Genomic DNA, 21,234 nt, shown 5'->3' with positions numbered 1-21,234 from the left:
TAAGGTTTTGTGGAGCAGTCCTTACCTTTCAAATGAAGGGTTAAGGAGCTGTCTGCTGCTCCCTACAGTCATGCCCATAGAAAGCTCTACAGATCTATTTCCCACCAGCAAGAGAAACTGAGAGGCCCCAAAATGAAAGCAGCTTTGGATCCACTAGATCAGGGGTCCCCAACCCCCGGTCCGTGGGCCAGTACGGGGCCGCGGCATGCCAGCAACCAGGCTGCAAACAAGCAAAGCCCCATCCGTGAGATGCAGGCAGCACACAAAACCACGCCCCCTCTGGTCCGCGGAAAGACCTCTCTCCACGGAACCAGTCCCTGATGCCCAAAAGGTTGGGGACCACTGCACTAGATCCTTGGTCTCTTGATTTACTGTGAGATTCGAGGATCAGTTCATCTTCTAGGCTGGCTTAGAGGTGATAAAACTAATCCCCTCACAACCAGAACATGAAGAAATAATAGCCAGAAATGGGGAAATCTGCTCAAACATCAGACAGATGCACACACTTTATTTGCTGATATAATTAAATTTTCCTTTTAAAATTACACTTTCCTTTTATAAAAAATTGAGTGTCTGCCTAATTCAGCAGATTCAGTATCAACACAACTGTGCCTTTAAAATCTATATTTAACAGTTAGAAAATAATAAAAAAGAAAACTACAACAGCAACAATAAAAATGCTATAAAGCAACTTTTGTTGTTGTTTTTGTTAGTTGCGAAGTCGTGTCCGACCCATCGTGACCCCATGGACAACGTTCCTCCAGGCCTTCCTGTCCTCTACCATCTTCTTTTAAGAGATTGTATTAACTAGTGTATTGGTTCAAAAAGATTCAGAGTATCCTGTTTTACAAAGAAGTGAGTATCATCACACTGAAGCAATATAGCAATAAAAGTATCTCTTAGAAAAGCTAGTAGAAAATATGACCCCACCCCCCCAATTGCTGGAATATACACTAAAGTGTTAACATTTTTCCTGACAATTGGTCCATCATCTGTATATAAGTGTAAAAAAATTGTCACATTATTTCTACCTCCTACACGTTACAGAAATTGTGATTCTGTGAAATACAGGTGGTTTTAGGGCCAGCCCCTCTTTCTCAGTCCAACCCACCTGACAGGGGTGTTATGGAGAAAATAGGAGAAGGAAGGAGTATTAGATAGGTTTGCCACCTTGATTTATTTATAAAAATAATAAAGGCACCGAGACTCCAGTAAATGTAACGGAGTCTCTTTTTTGTGCTATTATTTTGTTTGCAAATTTCACTGAGGCCTCTGGTTGGCTTTAGGAAAAGTCCTGCTTCCTATAATAAGATTATTGGTATATTATCTGGCTCTTGGAATACATTCAGTGACCTAGTAAGTGAATGTACAAGTGGTCTATAATAAATGTAAAATTTCTTTTGATAAATTCTTCAAAACAATATTCACATATGCAGTTATGTTTACAAATGCCTTTAGCTTGTGTGCCTGAAGACATCCCATGAGAGAGCAAAATGAGAAAGTAATGAAGGAAAAACCCCGTGATTGCCTGGGTAATAATGTATGTCTGTACGTAAGGCCAGAAACCTAAGAAACGAGTAACAACAAAGCCTGTCAAGTATCAAACTCAGAATGCTCCACGGTAACTCTCTTTGTAAAACAAAACTGCCCCATGCACAGTGAAGAGAACAATACCTTTGTAAATGTTCCAGGTGCTCCTGTCACAGATTTAGGGCTCTGTACCTTGGAGTGACTCCCAATTGGACAAAGAGGTGGCATGGCTGCGAACAGAGAGTCCTCTTGCTGGAATGAATACACACAGCACGTTGTTAAGCTAGCTATGCAGCCATTTTGTTCTTTTAAGCATTAGATTTAGTTTCAAGCAACAGACTTATCTGTGGTAAAAATATAGAATCTAATTTTCCTTTACTGTTACTGTTCCAGAGAGCAGTAAAACAGGAGATGGCAGTAATTTTCAAGCTGGTAAGACATTCTTGGCTATTAAGCTGCCTTGAATTGGTTAAGTCAGAAAAAACTTAAAAAGAAACTGTTAGTTGATGATACATAATTAACATGATTTATTTATATTTAATTAATATTTTTATCTCCTATGAAAGTGAAAATTACAATTTGAAAGGCACCAGGACTTTACCAAAATGTTCTGTGGATAAGTGAGTGACTTTTGGACTTCAAACTGTATGCTTTTGTAATAAAGGAATATAAGGAACTGCATTAGTTTTAACTGTTTTAATTTTCTGTTAAATACAGGTAACCCTTTTGTTTTCAATTATGGTACAATTCCCACTGCACAAAATTGATCTAGTTTCAATTGATTAATTGTTAGAAACCAATAGTATAATGTAGGACCTCAATTGATTCCAAAATTTCTGTTGCCAAGACGGTTGTGAAGTGAGTTTTGCCCTGTTTTGTAACTTTTCTTGCCACAGTTGTTAAATGAATCACTGCAGTTGCTAAGTTAGTCACGTGATTGTTAAGTAAATCTGGCTTACCCATTGACTTTGCTTGTCACAAGGTCGCAAAAGGTGATCACATGACCTTGGGACACAGCAATGGTCATAAATACATGCCAGCTGCCAAGTGGCTGAATTTTGATCACATGACTGTGGAGATGCTATGACAGTTATGTGAAAAACAGTCTTAAGACACTTTTTTCAGTGTTACTGTAACTTCAAACCCTCCCTGAATGAATGGTTGTAAGTTGAAATATTTTGGCCAAGTAAACAGAAGTTCAAATATTTTGGCCAAGTATTAGAAACTATCCATTATGTACAGAGTTTGGGTGGGAGAATTCATGGCACACTTTGAGAAAGGAGGTGGAAATTTAAGAAGAGCCGACATGGTATAATAAGAGAGGATAGAGCAGGGGTCTCCAACCTGTGGGCCACGGTCCAGTACTGGGCTGCGGGAATGGCTGGCGAGTACGTGCACCCTCCCACTCATGCTGGTGAGTGCATGCACGTGTGTGCAACCCTCTTGTGCATGTGCGTGGGTGCTAGCACCACCGTCATGCGTGCACCCATTTGCGCATGTGTGCGTGCGGGTGGGCGCGCACACACATTTTCCTGCTCCTCCCTTTCCCTCCCAGCCACCAACCCAGAAAGGTTGGTGAGTTCTGGGATAGAGACACTATTTAAGTAGCATTTTAAAAGGAAAATATTACATATACATGGTTGTAGGAGCATGCCCCCTGTTAAAAAGATGTAAGAAAGTAAAAGTGGAGCTTGTTGCATTCAGATTTACAGGAAATTATTCAAAGAATGAAAAGGTTAGCCAAATGTCTGTACCTTTACTGCAGAGGATACAAAACTGCTTCCATGAATTTTTGAGACTGGAGAACCTGTCCCATGAGAAGACTGAGAAGCACTCGTAACTTGAGAAGCACTTGTCACTTTACTTGCAGGGCTACCTATATTTATGAGAAACACAGCAGACATTAGTATAATACACATTCTGATATTCTGATACAAGATTCACTTGTGTTAATGAGGACCGCAGTACGGTTCCCATAACTGGATATCCTCTGCCAATGTTGGCACCGTAAGCTCCCAGAATTCTTCCAGCCATGCCAACTTGGAAATTCTGGAAATTGCAGAATTTCTAGCGTAGCACAGGCTGGCTAGCATTATCAATAACATGAATGCAACTTATAGGCAGAAAGTCATTTATTGCCCTCCTTACAGCACAGAGCAAAGATGCTCGTTCATCAGTCAACTCAATACCAGAAAATTTGGGAGAAGGCCATCGACTTCTTGCACATGTACACTGCTTTACTAGATGCGGCACTAGTGAAACTGCAATGGTAGTCCAATCAGAACCAAGCATAATTTAGGTGAGAGGGACAGAAAATTCTCAGTTATTTTCTCTTTAAAACTAGCATTAATCAACTTCTAGGTAAGAAGGATCACCACTCTGTTCTGTAGGCTCCTTTATGTAATTTGCTAGAAAACCACAGTACAAACAGAAATACAAGGGAATTACTTTGACTGAAAAAAGGGCTTGAGCTGACATGGTAACAACATGAAAACAGCCTAAGATTATTATCAAAGGAAATTTTCAATCAATATATTGTATGACAATCCAAGCATGAACATCCAAGTAAAACAAGCATGAAATAAGACACCACAAAACACAGACTGTAACATTTATTTTGTTTCAAACCTGAAGCACACTGTTATGAAATTTGTGCCAAACTGCACTGTAATTCATCAGGTCCAAAACATGAGATCTTTGGTTTCAGATTTCAGCTAAAAAAAAATAATCTGGAGGGATCCTATATAATGAATAAAGCACGTTGGCATGGTTTCCCCCCCCCCCACTCTCCATCTTCTATCTTGGCTTATATGCTGGTCCACCAGGATATTTTTTTCCTGAATTTCCCAGCACTTTCCTGTTCTGCTCACATAAAGCCTAAAACACTGGCAATGGCCACAGTTATGGAGTAGCAAGAAGAGGGAAATGCTGGAAAGTTTGTGAGGGGTAGAGGAGGGGAGAACAGGCAGGTCAGTTGGATATTCTATATTTCATGCCAAGGCCACCAGTACTCAACTAGCTCATCCACCCACTTGATCTTTCCAGCATTCCCCATAGTGGTTGTTGATTCTTGGCTTTATTCTATTCTCCCATCCTCCCAAACCCAGGAACATTTCCTTCTGGACTGAAACATGGGTTTTTCCTGAAGGTGCAGAAAACATTGTTTCAGTTCAGACTTAGAGCATTCAAGCTATCCCTAAGAAACAAACAAAACATTTGCTTGGTAACCGTCACTTATTATTGATTTGAAATCCAGCTGATCAACAAGAACAGATGTGAATAAAGTTATCGTAGAACTAATGATACAGTCGTAGGTTTTTATGAAAAAAGTATTTAAGAAAACAAAATACATTAAAAATAGATGTATAACTTTTCTTGCTCTATATCAAAAACAAGGAATGAAAGACACACATCTCTGTTTAACGTGTTGGGAAATAGATTCATTTGGTATTTTGCCTTCTGAACAAGATGAGTAACATTAGCAAGAAGGAATACAAAATGAAACTGTGCTAACACACCTGCATTCATGACTGATGCGCCAACTGGCTGGCCAGGCTTGTCCACAATAACATAAGGGCTGCTAACCACAGGGGGCCCAGCCCCTTGTTTCATATGCACTGGAGTGGATGTTGGGGTACGAGGTAGTGGAGAAGGACTTGGGGTTGATATTGGAGAACCTAAAGAAAGGCGTTCCAGTTATATGTGAGACAGATATGCCTAAATGACAATAAACATAAATAGCAAATATAACAGTTTGAATATAGAACTGATTCTTATTAAAAGAATAAAAACTAGTCGTGAAAATCAGACTTTTACCACATTTCTTCCTGAAACATGTTCCTCTAACGATAGGGAGATGTAGCATCTAAGGATGTAATGTTTTATTCATTACAACAGATATAGCAAACCTTGCAAGGCTTCTTCGAAATTAAGCCTTTTTGTCTTCTTCTTCTGATTTTAGTAAAATAAAAACAGAGTCTACCTATCAGACAAAGTGTTTTTGTGAGGGAGGGAGGGAGGGAGGGAGGGAGGGAGGGAGGGAGAGAGAGAGAGAGAGAGAGAGAGAGAGAGAGAGAGAGAGAGAGAGAGAGAGAGAGAGAGAGAGAGAGAGAGAGAAGCAGTGTCCACTAAGTAGCACCACACACCAATTTATTTTAGTGGCATATTTGCCACAGTTGCCCCTCGCCACTATCCCCCAAATAAATATAACATTTTCAATACAAAGTAAACTGGCTTATTTTCATTAAATGTAAACATAACAGGGCCAAGCAAAATAACTGAAAAAGGCACTTCAGAAAGTACATTGGCATGAATAAAGTGCATCTCCTTGAAGGATTAAAGAAGCCAAATCCTCTAAAAGAATTAGTCCTGCTGGTATGAAGGTGGTCCCTATTTGCCCATGCAGGTATGAATAGTTTGAGACTGCAAGCAAAGCAAAGGCGCTGCGTACGCACACACATGCTCAGGACCCTGGCGAAGAGAAACTTTGCAGTCTTTCTAAAGCAAGCCACTGCCTGAGTTATGCATGCAAACATGCTTTGTGGAACACCTATTTGCAGGTTCGCATCCCACCAGGCTCAAGGTTGACTCAGCCTTCCATCCTTCCGAGGTAGGTAAATGAGGACCCAGATTGTTGGGGGCAATAAGCTGACTTTGTAATAATGCCGCTTGGGGGTGTGTGAAAGCCCTAATAAGCAGGCATATACATAGAATGAAGGCTACTGGTAAGCTTGTAAGCCGCCCTGAGTCTTCGGAGAAGGGCGGGATATAAATGGAATTTTAAAAAAAATGTTTTCTACAATCTTACCATGTTAAAATATCCCCCAAATCATCCATACCTGACACAATCTTGCAGCTCATGGTGATGGGCTGGAAAGACTTGCCTGGAGATTCAGCAGGGCTTGGGATTTGACCCTGAGGCACTATTTTGCAACTGGCTGCAATTGGCTGAAAAGCTGAGTTGCTGTGGGAGCCAAAAGCGGCTTTCTGACTTGTCAGCTTAGTGGGGGTCCGCTCTAAAGATGATGGCAAGGCATAAAAGGTTGTATGCCTCTCAGCTTCAGCACTGATACCTGGTGTGAAAATGTAAAGAGGGACAGAAAAGAAGGGTGAGAGAAAATAAGTTTTCTTGGTAAATATATCAATTTAAACAGAAACATGTGGAGCTAAAAGCTTCATTCTGCTGAACATTTATTTATTTATTAAAAGGAAAAAGAAGAAAAAAACACCCAAGAATTTTCCTACTTGGAAGGGCAGGATTTGAGTTTCTACTGTGTGTTTGCCATTGAAACTAGTTATAATTAGGGATAAATTTTCCCTGAGAGAAAAATGAACTCAAATCCAATCAAACTGAAATTCCTAGTTGTGTTCAACCAAGCATGAATATAATCCCGGCTCAGATAGAAGGACACAAACCGTTACCTTTTTCAAGAGAAACATCTGTGATGGATTCATGCACTTGTTTTATTGGTGAAGATGCTTTCATAGGTGCTGGCATATTTAATGGCAAATGCAATAAGTTAGGAGCATCAGAAAGATCAGAATCTGATGACTGGTATTCTTCTTTAAGAGAATGCCGATGCAACTCAACATCCACCACCTTTTCAAAAGAGAAGGAAAACTACTGTTGGGCAACTGACAACTTTATTATAGTTTTTTTAGTCAGGTATATTTAAAGAGCTTCATAACATTTTGGTATTAAAAATATATGATGCTGGGCCCTCTGCATCCATCAATATTTCAGGCAATTCAATCCAAGTGCAAAATGAAGAGTTAAGTTTCTATAGAATTGAAACTCTGGTGTGAACCTATAATAGTATGTGGGAATAATCTTAGGAAACAGAAGGAAGACCCATAGACTACACCAGGGGTAGGCAACCTCGGCTCTTTTATGACTCATGGACTTCAACTCCCAGAATTGAAGTCCATGAGTTGAAGTCCATGAGTCATAAAAGAGCCGAGGTTGCCTACCCCTGGACTACACTATTGTCATGCAAAACTCCACAAAGAAGGAATGGGAAGTGTTTCAGAAAGGACTTCCTTAATTTTCCAGACAGCAAAAAAGGAGGAGGGAAGGGATACTTTCAGGCTTGCAAGATTCTACTAATGTAACCTTACAATAAAGATATAGCTAATTTTCTTTGTTGTGCTTCTTGTCAAAAGGCTAACAGAACAACATGGAGAAAAGCAGATGTTCTCTCAGATTTTCAGGTTTGTTCTCTCTGAACCACCTTCAATGATCTGGGTGGTGTGTCCTATATGTTCCACCCACAGGAAAAAGTCCTCCAGGATTCTGCAATATTGATTCAGGTTAGAAAGTTTCCATTTGTTGAAGCTTTTAGATTAGGGACAGACAACATGTGGCCCTCCAGATGTTGCAACTTTCAACAATTACCACCACTGGCTATGCTGGCCAGTACAATGGATCTGCTGTCCAATGACACATAGAAACCACATATTGCTTACCCAGATTACAAAACCTTTATGTTCAAGCCAAATGTATATAATTTATCAATGTGGGGTACCATTCATATTTGTGATCTATCCAAGCTTCTATTGCTAATAATATCAAAATTCAAAAGACTTTGTATTTTGGCATTATGGCTACTTGAAATATATATTTATTGTGGATACTTTAAAAAAAAAACCAAGAAAGGCTCTCATTTTTCCTACCAACAATTTAAAAAAGTTAAATGAAGTAAAAACACAAGACATACCGTTTCAGCCCCTAGTGTCTGTAGACCAGTGTATGTTCTATCCAGCTGTATAAGAAAAAAACAACAACTGTTTTTTGGCAAATTATCTATTAAACCATTTCAATACATACAAACTTTAATGCTTCTTCACCAAACTGAAATATTAAAAAAGCTTTGTTGTTTTAACTATTTTTAAGCAATCATTTATCAAGAATAATAAAAAAACCTAGCATTTTTTTTAAAAAAATCAGCATCCTGATCCCAAACATTCTATCTGTTAATTTCTCAACCAATGGATGACCTGGACTGTCCTCAGCATTTTAGTATTCCTCAAACGTTGCCTAGTTTTAAACCACTTTGAATTTATGTATTTGTTCTTTCCAAGGATTTTGTATTTGTTCTGTTTTCACTGGATATGCAAAAAAAGATGCACTATATTCTGAATTGAGTCAATGTCTTTCAAGATAATGGAATCTTACACTGCATTAAAAAAAGTATAATGAATCAGGGTTACAATGAGAGACAGCTGCTCAACATCTCCATTATGTGTCTCTGATTTGCAGGTGATACAACACCAGGAATAGCTCCAACTCACTACAGGAAGGCAGGATTAATATGCACAATAGATTCGCCATAATTTCAAGCTGTGGGAAGCAAGAGACATGGCGACATTTACTAAACAGCTTTATAGATGGCAATAAAGCTTAAATTTCCAAAGAGGGCAAAAGAAATGCAAAATAGTTTTTAACCAAGGACAATTTCTCTTCCAAAAGAAAATGGTATTAGGTAAAAGTAAAATAGTTTAACTACAAAGTTACAAGAAAACAATGTATGCGTTTAAAAATCTTTCATACATTACTTTTTTTCAACAGTAAAAACTAATGAGTATTAATGGCCTAATACTTGTTCATTTGCCCGAATGTTGGGCTGATATTTATATTTTTTAAATATTTGCATGCTGCTTTACTAAAAGTCTTCATATGACTAACAATATTTAAGCAATTTACAGTCAAATCTAGAACTCAAAATAAAGCAACAATGTTGAAACAGAAAATGCAAAGCATACTCATTAAAGGATATATTAGAAATAATTGTCTCAAGGCTTGGATAACAAAATATGGTTTCAACAGGTGCCAAAGCAATGCAGTAGGTAAAGCTAGTTCTTACACAGCCAAATATAAACAGCTTTATAGCAGATCTGTCTGTTATTAAACCAGGAGAGAGATAGGGAATGGGTCTCCTGCTCAAACATGTATCATCTAGCAATTAGATCTACTTCCAAATACTTGGAAAGAACAAATAACATGAATTCAAAGTGGATTAAAAATACCCAATGTTGGAGGAATGCTAAAATGCTGAAAGCAGGCAGTCCAGGTCACTCACTGATTGAGAAGTTAAGAGATAGAATATTTGGTATCTAGCCCATTTAGCTTCTACCCAGACAGCAGAAGAGGCACAAGAATGTGAACCCTAATTTCACCAAGTAGGGCTTGTGTCTGATACACTGCACTTGCTTGAATTCTTTTGTAATGGCTTCATAGCTTTTCTACAATAAATTTACTTATATGACCTCTTATAATTTTGGAAATTTATTCTTGAAAAGGTTCTCTTGGCAGCTGAAGGAAGCCTGAAAAATAGTAGCCACCTCCTGAACATTAGGGAGGAGAACATTCCAAAGAATAAATGTCACCATCTTCAGTCTACAGTTGCAAGAAGAAGTATGTGAACCCTTTGGGATTACGTGGAGTTTTGCATGAATTGGCCATAAAATGCGCTCTAAATGTCATATAAGTCACAACAATAGAAAAACACAGTCTGCTTAAAATAATACTACACAAACATTAGCTGTTGTCATGTTTTAATTGAACATAAGATGGAAACATTCACAGTGCAGGGTGGAAAAAGTATGTGAACCCCTAGCCTAATGACTTCTCCAAGAGCTAATTGGAGCCAGGAGTGAGCCAACCTTGACTCCAACCAGTGTGATGATATTGGATGTGTTGCTGACAGCTATCCTGCCCTTTAAAAACACACACCTGTTTTGGGTTTACTGGTCTCAAGAAGCACTGTCTGATGTGAACCATGCCTCGCAGAAAAGAGCTCTCAGAAGACCTACGATCAAGAATTGTTGACTTGCATGAAGCTGGAAAGGGTTACAAAAGTATCTCCAAAAGCCTTGTTGTTCATGTGTCCACGGTAAGACAGTCTGTCTACAAATGGAGAAAGTTTAGCACTGTTGCTACTCTCCCTAGGCGTGGTCATCCTGTAAAAATGACTGCAAGAGCACAGCGCATAATGCTTAGTGAGGTAAAGAAGAATCCTAGAGTGTCAGCTAAAGACCTACAGAAATCTCTGGCACATGCTAACATTTGTGTTGACACCTCTACAATAAGGAAAACATTAAACAAGAATGGAGTACATGGGAGGACACCATGGAGGAAGCCATTGCTGTCCAAAAAAAATATTGCAGCACGTTTGAAGTTTGCAAAAGAGCACCTGGATGTTCCACAGCACTACTGGCAAAATATACTGTGGACAGATAAAACCAAAATTGAGTTGTTTGGGAAAAACACACAATACTATGTGTGGAGAAAAAAAGGCACAGCACACCAACATCAAAACCTCATCCCCACTGTAAAACACGGCGGAGGGAGCATCATGGTTTGGGGCTGCTTTGCTGCCTCAGGGCCTGGACGGATTGTTGTCATTGATGGGAAAATGAATTCCAGAGTTTATCAGGACATTTTGCAGGAAAACGTACGACCATCTGTCCGCCAACTGAAGCTCTGCAGAGGATGGGTGATGCAACAGGACAATGACCCAAAGCATACAAGTAATTCAACAAAACAATGGCTTCAACAGAACAGAATACGCCTTCTGGAGTGGCCCAGTCAGAGTCCTGACCTCAACCCGACTGAAATGCTGTGGCATGACCTTAAGAGAGCGATTCACACCAGACATCCCAACAATATTGCTACACTGAAACAGTTTTGTGCAGAGGAGTGGTCCAAAATTACTCCAGATCGTTGTGCAGGTCTGATCTGCAACTACAGGAAATGTTTGGTTGAGGTTACTGCTGCCAAAGGAGGGTCAACCAGTTATTAAGTCCAAAGGTTCACATACTTTTTCCACCCTGCACTGTGAATGTTTCCATCTTATGTTCAATTAAAACATGACAACAGCTAATGTTTGTGTAGTATTATTTTAAGCAGACTGTGTTTTTCTATTGTTGTGACTTACATGACGTGTAGAGCGCATTTTATGGCCAATTCATGCAAAACTCCACGTAATCCCAAAGGGTTCACATACTTTTTCTTGCAACTGTATAATTCATGATAGTCACACTAGGATTTACCTGGGTGATTTCTTTTTTATCTGGGGAGAAGGGAAATTCTTCAATCTGACAGAAACATTTCTTGGTTATGCTTTATGCACTGGCAATCATTATAGGCATGGATGTTTTAAAAACCTGAATATTTTAAGATTCCTGCATTTTCCCAATATTTCTGCTTGAAATTCCAAGCAATCTCTCTTTTTTCTTTTTAAAGCTTATTAAGTTAAAAATTAATGTAATTTAAATAATTTTGGGTGTCCCACAGGTGATATCTGGTGGTTTTTTTAATTATAAGTACTGTGTTGCTGACTTCTGCATTTAACATCTTAGAAAAAAAACACATTTAACATGATTTGTAGCTCCATATCTGCATGCATATAGCACATATAAAGTCTGTTTTCTTTGCATATTCTGCTCTTGAATTTTCCTTTGTAAAATTATAACGTTATAAACACATTTTTCCCCTTATGGACCTCTTTTAGATTTGCCCATTTTTTAGGTTTGTTCTTTATTTTTTCCAAGAACATATGATCACTATACCTTTGCATGTGTAATAGATCAATATGGCAATATGGAAACAAAACAAAACAGAATCATGTTAAATTGAAGATGTCTTTTGTACACATAACATTTGTTATGTTAATTTTACCTTATAAAACACAAAATCAGATTAACTATTTTCTCGAGAAAAAGTATTCAAAAAAAGATGTGGGACAAAACTAGGCATTATATTATGGAACACTACAGCATTACCTTGAGATGGTGTATAATGTCAATCCTTTTGTTTTGGCTATCCTTAAAATGAATCTGAACCCTCACTGGAAACTCTCCCCAGCCCCGCCTCGTCAGATGGAAAGGAGGTTCTCTACAAATATGGACAATGGAGGCTTTAGTTATTTCTTGTAACAAATATAAAAAAACAAAAATGAAAAAAACCCAAGAAATGTTTGAGCCTTGGAATGGGGCTAATGAAAATGTCATATCCATTTAAAATAATTAAATAAATGAAATGAAATCCTCCTATCCAGGAAATGATATATCAGAGAAACTAGAAGAGCAGACAGAAGAGTATTCCAAGTTACTGAGTCTGCTTGGGGATGCTGTGCCAGTGACCATGTTGGATCCAAGCAGTACCACTAAGTGGTGTGTTTTCTACTTCAAGGAGAAATTCTATCCAGAACGTTACCCACAGATACTAGAGAGGAGGAAGTTGCAGAAAAGATAGTGAGCATTTGAAATCAAACCATTCAAATGATTTCAATGAAATCTGTGTTACCTGACTTCAACAAGATCGTTAGGTTTATAGCTGGGATGAAGGAAGAACCAAACTTTCTTAACAAAATGATCAATGCTTGGCTCTCGTCGGGAACCTCTTACGTACACCATCCATTTATGGGTGGATTGGTCATTCTCTTCTCTCTTATCAGGAGGAATGTATCTGGAAGACAGGAAAAACCGCCCCCACCAAAATTAATTCTATTCCTATTCACTAATTAATTAAGCAATCCTAAATACTGTAATGAAAGGCAGTTATGGTTCTCTTTGTGACAGAGAAGAACGTCTCTTCAGGAAAACGCTTCATTGACAAAATGTTTTGTCATTCTTCTAATGATAGTAATGGAAAGAAAGGGATACGTTGAGGGAATGCTTGCTTTTACTCAAGGAAATGCCCTCCTTTTCCCTTCACCTATAAGAAAAAATAAAAACATGCTAGCGATTTTTTTTCCAGTGGAAGAGAAAATAAAGAATGACATCAGAAATCAAAAGGAGAGAGATTATATTGTCTAGATGACTAACAGAAAGATATATAAAAACATTGTCATGTAGCAAAGCAAATACACTTCCTCCACCCTCCTTTCTTTCTGAGTGCTGGGAAGTGCTGGTTAAAGCTATTTATTATGCCTTCGTGCAGCATCACCCAGCCAATTCTCTGATACAGGTTGGAGGGGGAAATGTGCGTCATTATTTATCTAACTGTCCCACTGAGTGTTATTGCCAGGAGTGTCATATGAAGCTATGGTGAGTCACTCCAGCCTGTTACTTGACTTAGTATATGCTTCCTAAAATGTTCACCAGGAAATGTCAGTATAGAGTATATCTAGGGGCTGGAGGGGGAGCTAAGAATAGCAGCAACTCTTTAAGCACTTCCAATCAACATTATCCAAACCAGTAGCTAGTTGCCTTCTGTACTATGAAGAAAGAATGGTATGGGTTTCGTCTTGCCCTGAAGCAACAGGGTTATCTAAAAATAACGGTTAAGATATTATTGGAACAGAATGAAAATCAGTTGTTTACTGATTCCATATTAACAATGATGACATTATCTAGTTGGATAATGAAAAGTCTGCAGGCAAACCGAGAACACCGGGGACTTTACTAATTCCATAGTCTGATCACCCCTCTTCTAATTTCAATTCATATTTGAAGTGGATAGGAAAAGAGAAACAAAAACATAAAAACTTCAAATACTTACTTGGAAACATTGCCAACAACTATTGTTTTCTTCACAAATAATCGTGAATGCTCTTCATTTGAAAAACCAGCCTTTCTCAGCTCTGCTTCGTAATCTCTTGAAACACCAGAAATGCCCTAAAGATGGAATGTTTAGAAATCTACATGAGGATGTTTAGGGAGAAAGATTTTTAATGGAGGTTGCAAGCATTTAAAAAAAAATATATAAACCTTTCTACTCTTAAAATTATAACTAGCCTTACATAATCTGTAAATGTAAAACATGGCATCCAGTTCTTACAAAATCATCATATTTGGTTTTGAGCATGTTACAAAGATAATATTTAAATACATGAATCTGGATAAAGTTGACATGTTCATGTTACTCTTATCTAAAACAAAAAAGATTTTTGAAAATTCCTTATACTATATAACAAAGCAATGATGCAATTTGTAAGGTCTCTCACTGGGTTTATACTAAACGGTGACTCAAAAGAATATAGGAGAGATTTCCATAAGTTTTCAATGTTTTAAATATTCGGTTAAAAAAAATCCTGGAAACTCTGATCAAGAGTCAAAGCAATGAGTTGTCATGAACACAGTCCACCTGGATGCATTTGATTCTCTCTCTCATTTTTCCCCTTAGTTTCTCATGGAATGCCATCAAGCTTCTATATAGCCCAGGAGTTTGGAAGGAAAATATCTTAAAATGCTGTAATCCTTGGATAGAAAGTAATCTAAGCAAAGTGGAAAAATAAAAAGAAATGTACTTTCATCCAGATTAAAGCTTTTACTTCTTTAAATGCAAGCAGAGCTGAAGAGGCAATAAGGTAGAGATTAGAGATACAGGGACAAATTCTTGAAACTCTGGGTTATGTTATACGATCCTATCCAAAACAACAGTAGTTTTGCATTATTAAGGGAATATCAACATGCAAAATTATTGAAGAGTCTGAAGTGACAATTTCAGGCTAGGCTACTTCTGGGAGTGCTTTATCTACTGATCAAATGAAGGAATTGCACTGGGAAATGAAAATTGGTTTCCACTCTTCTGAGGAAAATGGACCATGCTCACAGTTTAAAATCCTAATCTTTTTCTGCTTGGGACATTTAAAAAACTGCATAAATGCTGTTATTCAGCGGCCATAAACTGGAAGCCCAAATTATGAACACTCCAAAAGTATTACAGTAGATCAGCATCCTTTAACCTAATACCTTTATATTGCTGGGAATCTCATATTTCCTTTTGACTATACTAGCTGGAAATTATGGAAATTAAATTCCTACATATTGAGAGGGCACCAAGTAGGGGAAGGCTCACATAGATATGATTACATCAACTGGAAATAGGTAGAAAATGATTTTGTTCTTTATAGTGGTATTTGTAGAGCTTCCAATAAGGGAAACAGGATTCCATTTGCCATGCTATTACAAAACAACTTTTGTTTCTGATAATTATTTTAACACATTGTTGTCATATCACCTGTCCAGCATTCTTGTGCAGACTCAAGTCAAGTTTGCTTGGCATTCTTTCTTCCACATCCAGACTACCATTGTCTTTTCCCAACATGTATTCCATGTGCTGAGATGATTCACTCTCTGAATGATTAACTGACAGTGTTTCTGAGCCCTGATTAGTGGGAGAGGATGATCGGGATGGAGATTCTAAAAATTTCTTGATAGTTGGATGGTTAAAAACCGTAGAATCACAAGTCCTCATTCCCTGAAATAAAACAGCATTTGTTCAGGCTTTTTTTTTTAGTATAGGTTGGCAGATGTCAGGCTTGCAGATTTTTTAAACTAATCCCCTAAAATCAGCTACTGGCAACCTGGTATATAAGACATATCTATGGATCTTACAGAGAATTCCACTACTGATTATACCTAATGGCAGGTAGGAGTTGAAGAAGCAGGTCTATTTATTAAAAACATGGAAGTTAAAATAGTTGCTGATTTATTGCAAATCCTTCAGACACTGGATATATTTTCCGCCCAGTTCTGTTTTAATAACAGCTGCAATCAGAATCTGTAGCTTTTCATAGTAAATGCTTCTTGATCCTCTTAAAAAGAAGACAGCAGGCAGGAAACCAAGGACAAAGAGCACGGAACATGTATGTCTACCATTGAACTAGGGGCTGAATAGCAAAATAAACCAAATCGGATGGCAATACCATGACACCATCAGAGCTGCTCTTATAAGTAGCTCATTCATATAAGTTTTGGAGGCTAACACAGAATACTAAAACTTGATAGCTGTGTGTTCACAGGAAAGGTAGCTATCTAGCTCACTCTCTACCTTCTTTGAAGCTAGATAAATCTGCTTCTGATTTGCAGCAGTAGAGTCCCAACAGGCATTATTTCTCAACATCTGAAACTTTTTGACAAGAGACAGACAAGAAAAAGAACTTTTACCATTCGATTTTTGGTCCATTTTTTTAGAGCTGCTTTGTTCATGATATAAACGTCTTCCATCTTAGTCTTAATTATTTTTCTCAATATTCAAACTAAAAACAGGCTGTTGTTTTTTAATTCAAGTTTGCTCCTGCTGAAATTTAGTTCTGTTTCTTTAATGGAAGCTTTCAAGTAGTTACACTAATATATGATCTACAACCTTTCCTACCATAATGCCCAGCATGGTTAGCCAGCATAAAGTTTAAAAATATCTGGAGGGACATCTAAAACACACTGCTGAATTATCACTAGTACTTCTTTCCAACCTGCATGTTTAAATACATGAATGCCAGCATTTAGAAGAGGAGTTCCTTGAGATTTCAGTTCATTGACCCCTTCATGATGTTTCAGTTGTTAATTGACTCCCAAGCATTATATGAATATTATTTAATGAATACTACTTTAACCAATAGCTCTACAAATAACATCATCAATGGATCATCCCATCAAACCAAGGGAGTCAACACTGACCACTTTGGGAAATCTTGATATAGATTAAGGCAAGCATTGCTTACCTCCCCAACTTTAAAGAGTCCAGCAGAAGCATAGTAGTTCGCCACAATGCAGGCTCGCAGTTTATCCATCATTCTTCTTGCTTCAATTAGCCGCTGTCAAAATGAAAATCCATTTAAGAAATGGCTGCACAAATTCCTGCTTCTGTTTCTCAATTTATAATAAACATATTTATATACCTGATCGATCACTTGAATCTCATGTTCTTTATTTTTCATTTCTATAGAAAACTGTTCTTTAATAATTGTCTCAATTTTCTGTACTGTAGCATCTCGAGCTATGTAGAAAGAGTTCATACAATTAAGGTTTTTATGTTTAAGATATTTAAGGCTTTTTGCAATGTTTCTCAAAATACGTTTCACATATAAGCTAAAAATATTTATGATATCAGTTTGACCAGGACAGTTTGGAAGAAAATAGCAACATCAGATTATACACAAATAATGTAAAGATAATGCATCTATTTCAAGGACTATTGTAACTGATATATTTTTGAAATCTAAATACTGCTGAAAGAAAATTTAGAAACAGCAGGACTTGATTGTCACCCATAACAGGAATCTTTAAGACCTACATAAACACAAAATCCTGGAGTCTCACATTATACTAAATTATGAATTGTAATAAGCCATAAAAATGGCTTATAAATCACTATTGTTGGACTCACGTTATACTATGCTTAGAGTAATATATGTATTAGCCAGTTTTAGTAATCAATAAGGTCTCAACATTATGAAATTGGATAATGTGTTTCTTGGACAATGAGTTGAACTAAGATCAATATCACACAAAAACATAATGATACCTGTCTATATATTTGTGAAAGAAAAAGTGGAAAAATTGAGATATGATTGATTTTAATCTTAGTTTTTAATTACATACTGTTCTTCATTTTTTAAAGATCAGAATCAGAATAGAATAGAGCTGGACCATGGAGGTCTTCTAGTCCAGCCCCCTGCTCAAGCAGGAGTCCCTATATTATTTCAGACAAGTGGCTGCCCATTCTATTCTTAAAAGCCTACAGTGATGAACCACCCACAACATCTGAAGGCAAGCTGTTCCACTGGTTAATTGTCCTCACTGTTAGGAAGTTTCTCCTTAATTCCAGGTTGCTTCTCTCCTTGATTAGTTTCCATCCATTGCTTGTCTTGCCTTCTGGTGCTTTTGAAAATAAATTGACCCCCTCCTCCTTGTGGCAGCCTCTCAAAGACTGGAATACTGCTATCATATCCCCCCTAGTCCTTCTTTTCTGTAGACTGGCCATTTCCAAATCCTGCAACTTTTTACCAGATTGTTCTGATGCTTTATGATGTTTGTTTGTAGGTGCAACTGAGATCTCTTCATAGTCTGGGTCCATCTCCTCTACAGTTCTCTTGATACCTGACATTTTTGTCTTTTTCACTAGAGAAAGAGAAGAAAGAAGTAATCCAAACACATAGCATTTGTAAGTTCTAAGGCTGCATTACAGAATTATCCAGTTCTCTTACTGAGAAAAACAGACCAGTATGTCTGAACAAGAGGTAAAGAATTCTAAAATAAATCAATGTTTTATAGCCAAAGATTGCTCTATGCTATGGTCACTGAAAAGTTATATGGATATAGACTCAATCTAAAAAAGAAAGAAAGAAAAGGTTGCCACTAAATGACATTTTAGGTTGTAACAATACCTGCATATGTTTATGAAGACTACAACAATTAACCTTTATTTTGCTTTCTTTTCTATTGAAAAGTAAATGTATTTGTGGTGTGTAGACATCACAGAGACCCAGTATACTATTATAAATGAATAAAAATCTTTCCAAAGTATTTTTACCTCAGACATATAAATCAAAATCTGACTTCCTCTCTGCGCTTTGGCTGAAGGCTTCTTAAGATTCCTCCCAAAGTTTTGTTTTTCAGTTAGTCCTGTCAAATAAATATGGTTTTAGTTGGTGAAAACAGATATTACTTTCTACTTTGATTTATAATTTCACATTTAAAAATATTTAAAATTTTACAATCATGGAGATTAAACAATGATAATTCAACTTTTATTACCAATAGTCTTCATGGCTGAATTAGAAACATTATCCTTATACAATATTGCAAAACAGTATTAAGATACATAATCATGGAACATCAAAGACAGAAAAGCATCTAATATACATCAGCATCAATATTTGCTATTGTCACTGAATAGAAGTCCTTAATGGTAACTTGGTACCACTTTCTGAGGATCCTCAGAACAAAGAAAAATGGATATCAAGACACAGAATACTGCCTATATTTTGTAAATTTTTGTAATTAGCATACTCAAAACCGTGTCAGATAGTGTCTGAGGACAAGCCCCATCAAAAACCATAGTTTTAATCTGACTTTCATTTAAATATAAGTACTCAGACAGGACTCATATCCAGGTTCCGTATGTCAAATAGTAAATGCAGAGCACAGACCAGTGCAATCAAGTTATGCTTGAACCACTTAAAATGAATGGAAACAGGTAAACATAACTCTACATTGGCATGGGCTACACGTCTTTAACAGGAAGTCCTACTGAATTCAATGTGAACTTTCAAGGAAACATAGTTAGGGTTAGTCTGCAAGGTTGCAGATTTAAAGCAGGCTCAAAACATTGTTCACCAAAACTCGGCGTTTTTCCTTCCAAGTAAACATGGTTAGGATATGAGTGCAAGATGGGCGTAAAGGGGGTACTTGGCTTTTCCAGCCCCGAAGCCCAGCGAACTTAGTCGTTGAGCAAACTTAGCCGGCTCTTTCAGACGTAGTTGCCTCCGGCTTCTTACAAGAGCCCCCAGTCTATTGCCAGAGTCGAACCCGAGCCAGAGAGGGCGCTCGCCAAACTCACGCACCGCCCTGCCCCTTCTCAGCTCGGTAGGCATAAAGCGGGGGCTCCGGCTGCAACTGCACAACTCACCGGCTTGCTTAAAACCCCCCCGGAAGGCCGCCGCTGGCAATCCCTTAGCATTAACCAACCCAACGCTCAGCGAGGCCACCACCTGCAGCGCGCAGCCGCCATCAGCTCTGTCCTCTCTCAGGGCGACGGAGGGGCGCGGCTGCGCAGGCGGAGAGCGGAGAAGGGGCGGGCATTGGGAGAAGCCGATGCGGGAAGGCGGCGGCAGTGGCGGTGCTGGACTGGCCGGTGTGTTCTTGGCTCTTCACCTACAGCATCCGCTTTAACCTAAATGACCTGGACTGGCCAAGAAGACTGATGTGTGACGCTTTTAGTTTTTCTTCCGCGCGTTGATATTTTTGTTTAGGGAGCTTTACAATCCCCCAAAGTTTGTATCACTACACTTCTTTATAGTACGTTCTTTGCTTTTTGTTGGCACTATTACTGTTATTCTGATTATTAATCGTAATCGTTGTTAGCTGCGTGGGAATGCTGTAGGCAGCTGTTAAAGTGGTAACATAAAAGACGCAATTTACACACTGTATTGCTGCCTTGTCCTTCATTGGCCATCATTTTCCTCACCAGATACATCATCTAAAAATTCCAGGGCCATTTGTCTCAACTCAGAATGAACTTATGGCAATGAGTATTTGGAAATAGTATGAAAGTGTTGGGAAACTGCCACCCAGGAGAGCGCGGTTCATCCTGGGAATTAGTCTTGAGTTGTTGTGCAGCCACAAGACACTTAGGGCTGACACCTCCCCCCCCTCCCCGCCCAATTTCCATGGGATCTTATCTGTTTGCTCCCAAGAGAAGTCTGGGGAGATTCTTGTATTATAGGCAGAATACAATAAAATAGTCTGCTTGAACTCTACACATGTCGATCTGATTGCTTGTGCCTGACAAATCAGTAAATTCCTCCATAATTCTATTAATGTTCTGATGTATACTTAGATCAACTGTAAGCAAAAAAATACAGATTATCATTATACATTTGCATATAAATGAAATATATCAATTAGTGTAAGAATTATAGAATGTGCTGTTTATATTCTAAGCATTTTTGTCAGTAGTTCTAAAAATATAAGCCAAAGTAGAAATGTGTAACATTTTATAAAGTTTAGATGTCAAAATACTATCACTGAAACACTGTTGTTCAGAACATTTTTTTCAGGCACTATTTTTTAAATTTAAGCTAATGCACTATTGAAAAACTATGTACATAAATGAACCTAATATTTCAAAGGTTTGGGTAATGAAATGACTGCAAGAAAACAAGCAAGCTCAGAAAGCACCAACGACCGCTGATTTCATAGCTGTAATATCTACATAGCTGTATGGTGGTTATTAAAGTTAAGAGTTTCTATACAATT

General features: G+C 37.9%; 1 protein-coding gene across 2 annotated transcripts in view; it reads right to left on the bottom strand.

Annotated features, from left to right (window-relative positions):
* The window catches only part of YEATS2 (YEATS domain containing 2), a 47,536-nt gene extending 27,531 nt beyond the window's left edge, over positions 1-20,005 (bottom strand). Inside the window, exons 1-15 of one of the 2 annotated variants that reach the window (XM_081328288.1) lie at positions 19,886-20,005; positions 18,788-18,879; positions 18,262-18,375; positions 17,154-17,251; positions 16,977-17,069; positions 15,494-15,733; positions 14,033-14,148; positions 12,836-12,997; positions 12,313-12,424; positions 8,247-8,291; positions 6,952-7,129; positions 6,369-6,602; positions 5,049-5,207; positions 3,285-3,406; positions 1,675-1,782 (exon numbers count right to left, since the gene is read on the bottom strand). In XM_081328288.1, coding sequence (XP_081184414.1) covers positions 1,675-1,782; positions 3,285-3,406; positions 5,049-5,207; positions 6,369-6,602; positions 6,952-7,129; positions 8,247-8,291; positions 12,313-12,424; positions 12,836-12,997; positions 14,033-14,148; positions 15,494-15,733; positions 16,977-17,069; positions 17,154-17,251; positions 18,262-18,361 — 1,767 coding nt within the window. In that variant the 5' untranslated portion in view covers positions 18,362-18,375; positions 18,788-18,879; positions 19,886-20,005. The remainder of the gene's footprint in view (positions 1-1,674; positions 1,783-3,284; positions 3,407-5,048; positions 5,208-6,368; positions 6,603-6,951; positions 7,130-8,246; positions 8,292-12,312; positions 12,425-12,835; positions 12,998-14,032; positions 14,149-15,493; positions 15,734-16,976; positions 17,070-17,153; positions 17,252-18,261; positions 18,376-18,787; positions 18,880-19,885) is intronic. The other variant, XM_081328289.1, reaches the window with a different exon arrangement.
* Between the last annotated feature and the right edge of the window lie 1,229 nt (positions 20,006-21,234).

Source organism: Vipera berus (genome assembly GCF_964194415.1).
Source record: "Vipera berus genome assembly, chromosome: 5".
Taxonomy (NCBI): Eukaryota; Metazoa; Chordata; class Lepidosauria; order Squamata; family Viperidae; genus Vipera; species Vipera berus.
The sequence above is the reverse complement of the archived record's forward strand: the minus strand, read 5'-3'. Positions and strand labels throughout refer to the sequence as shown.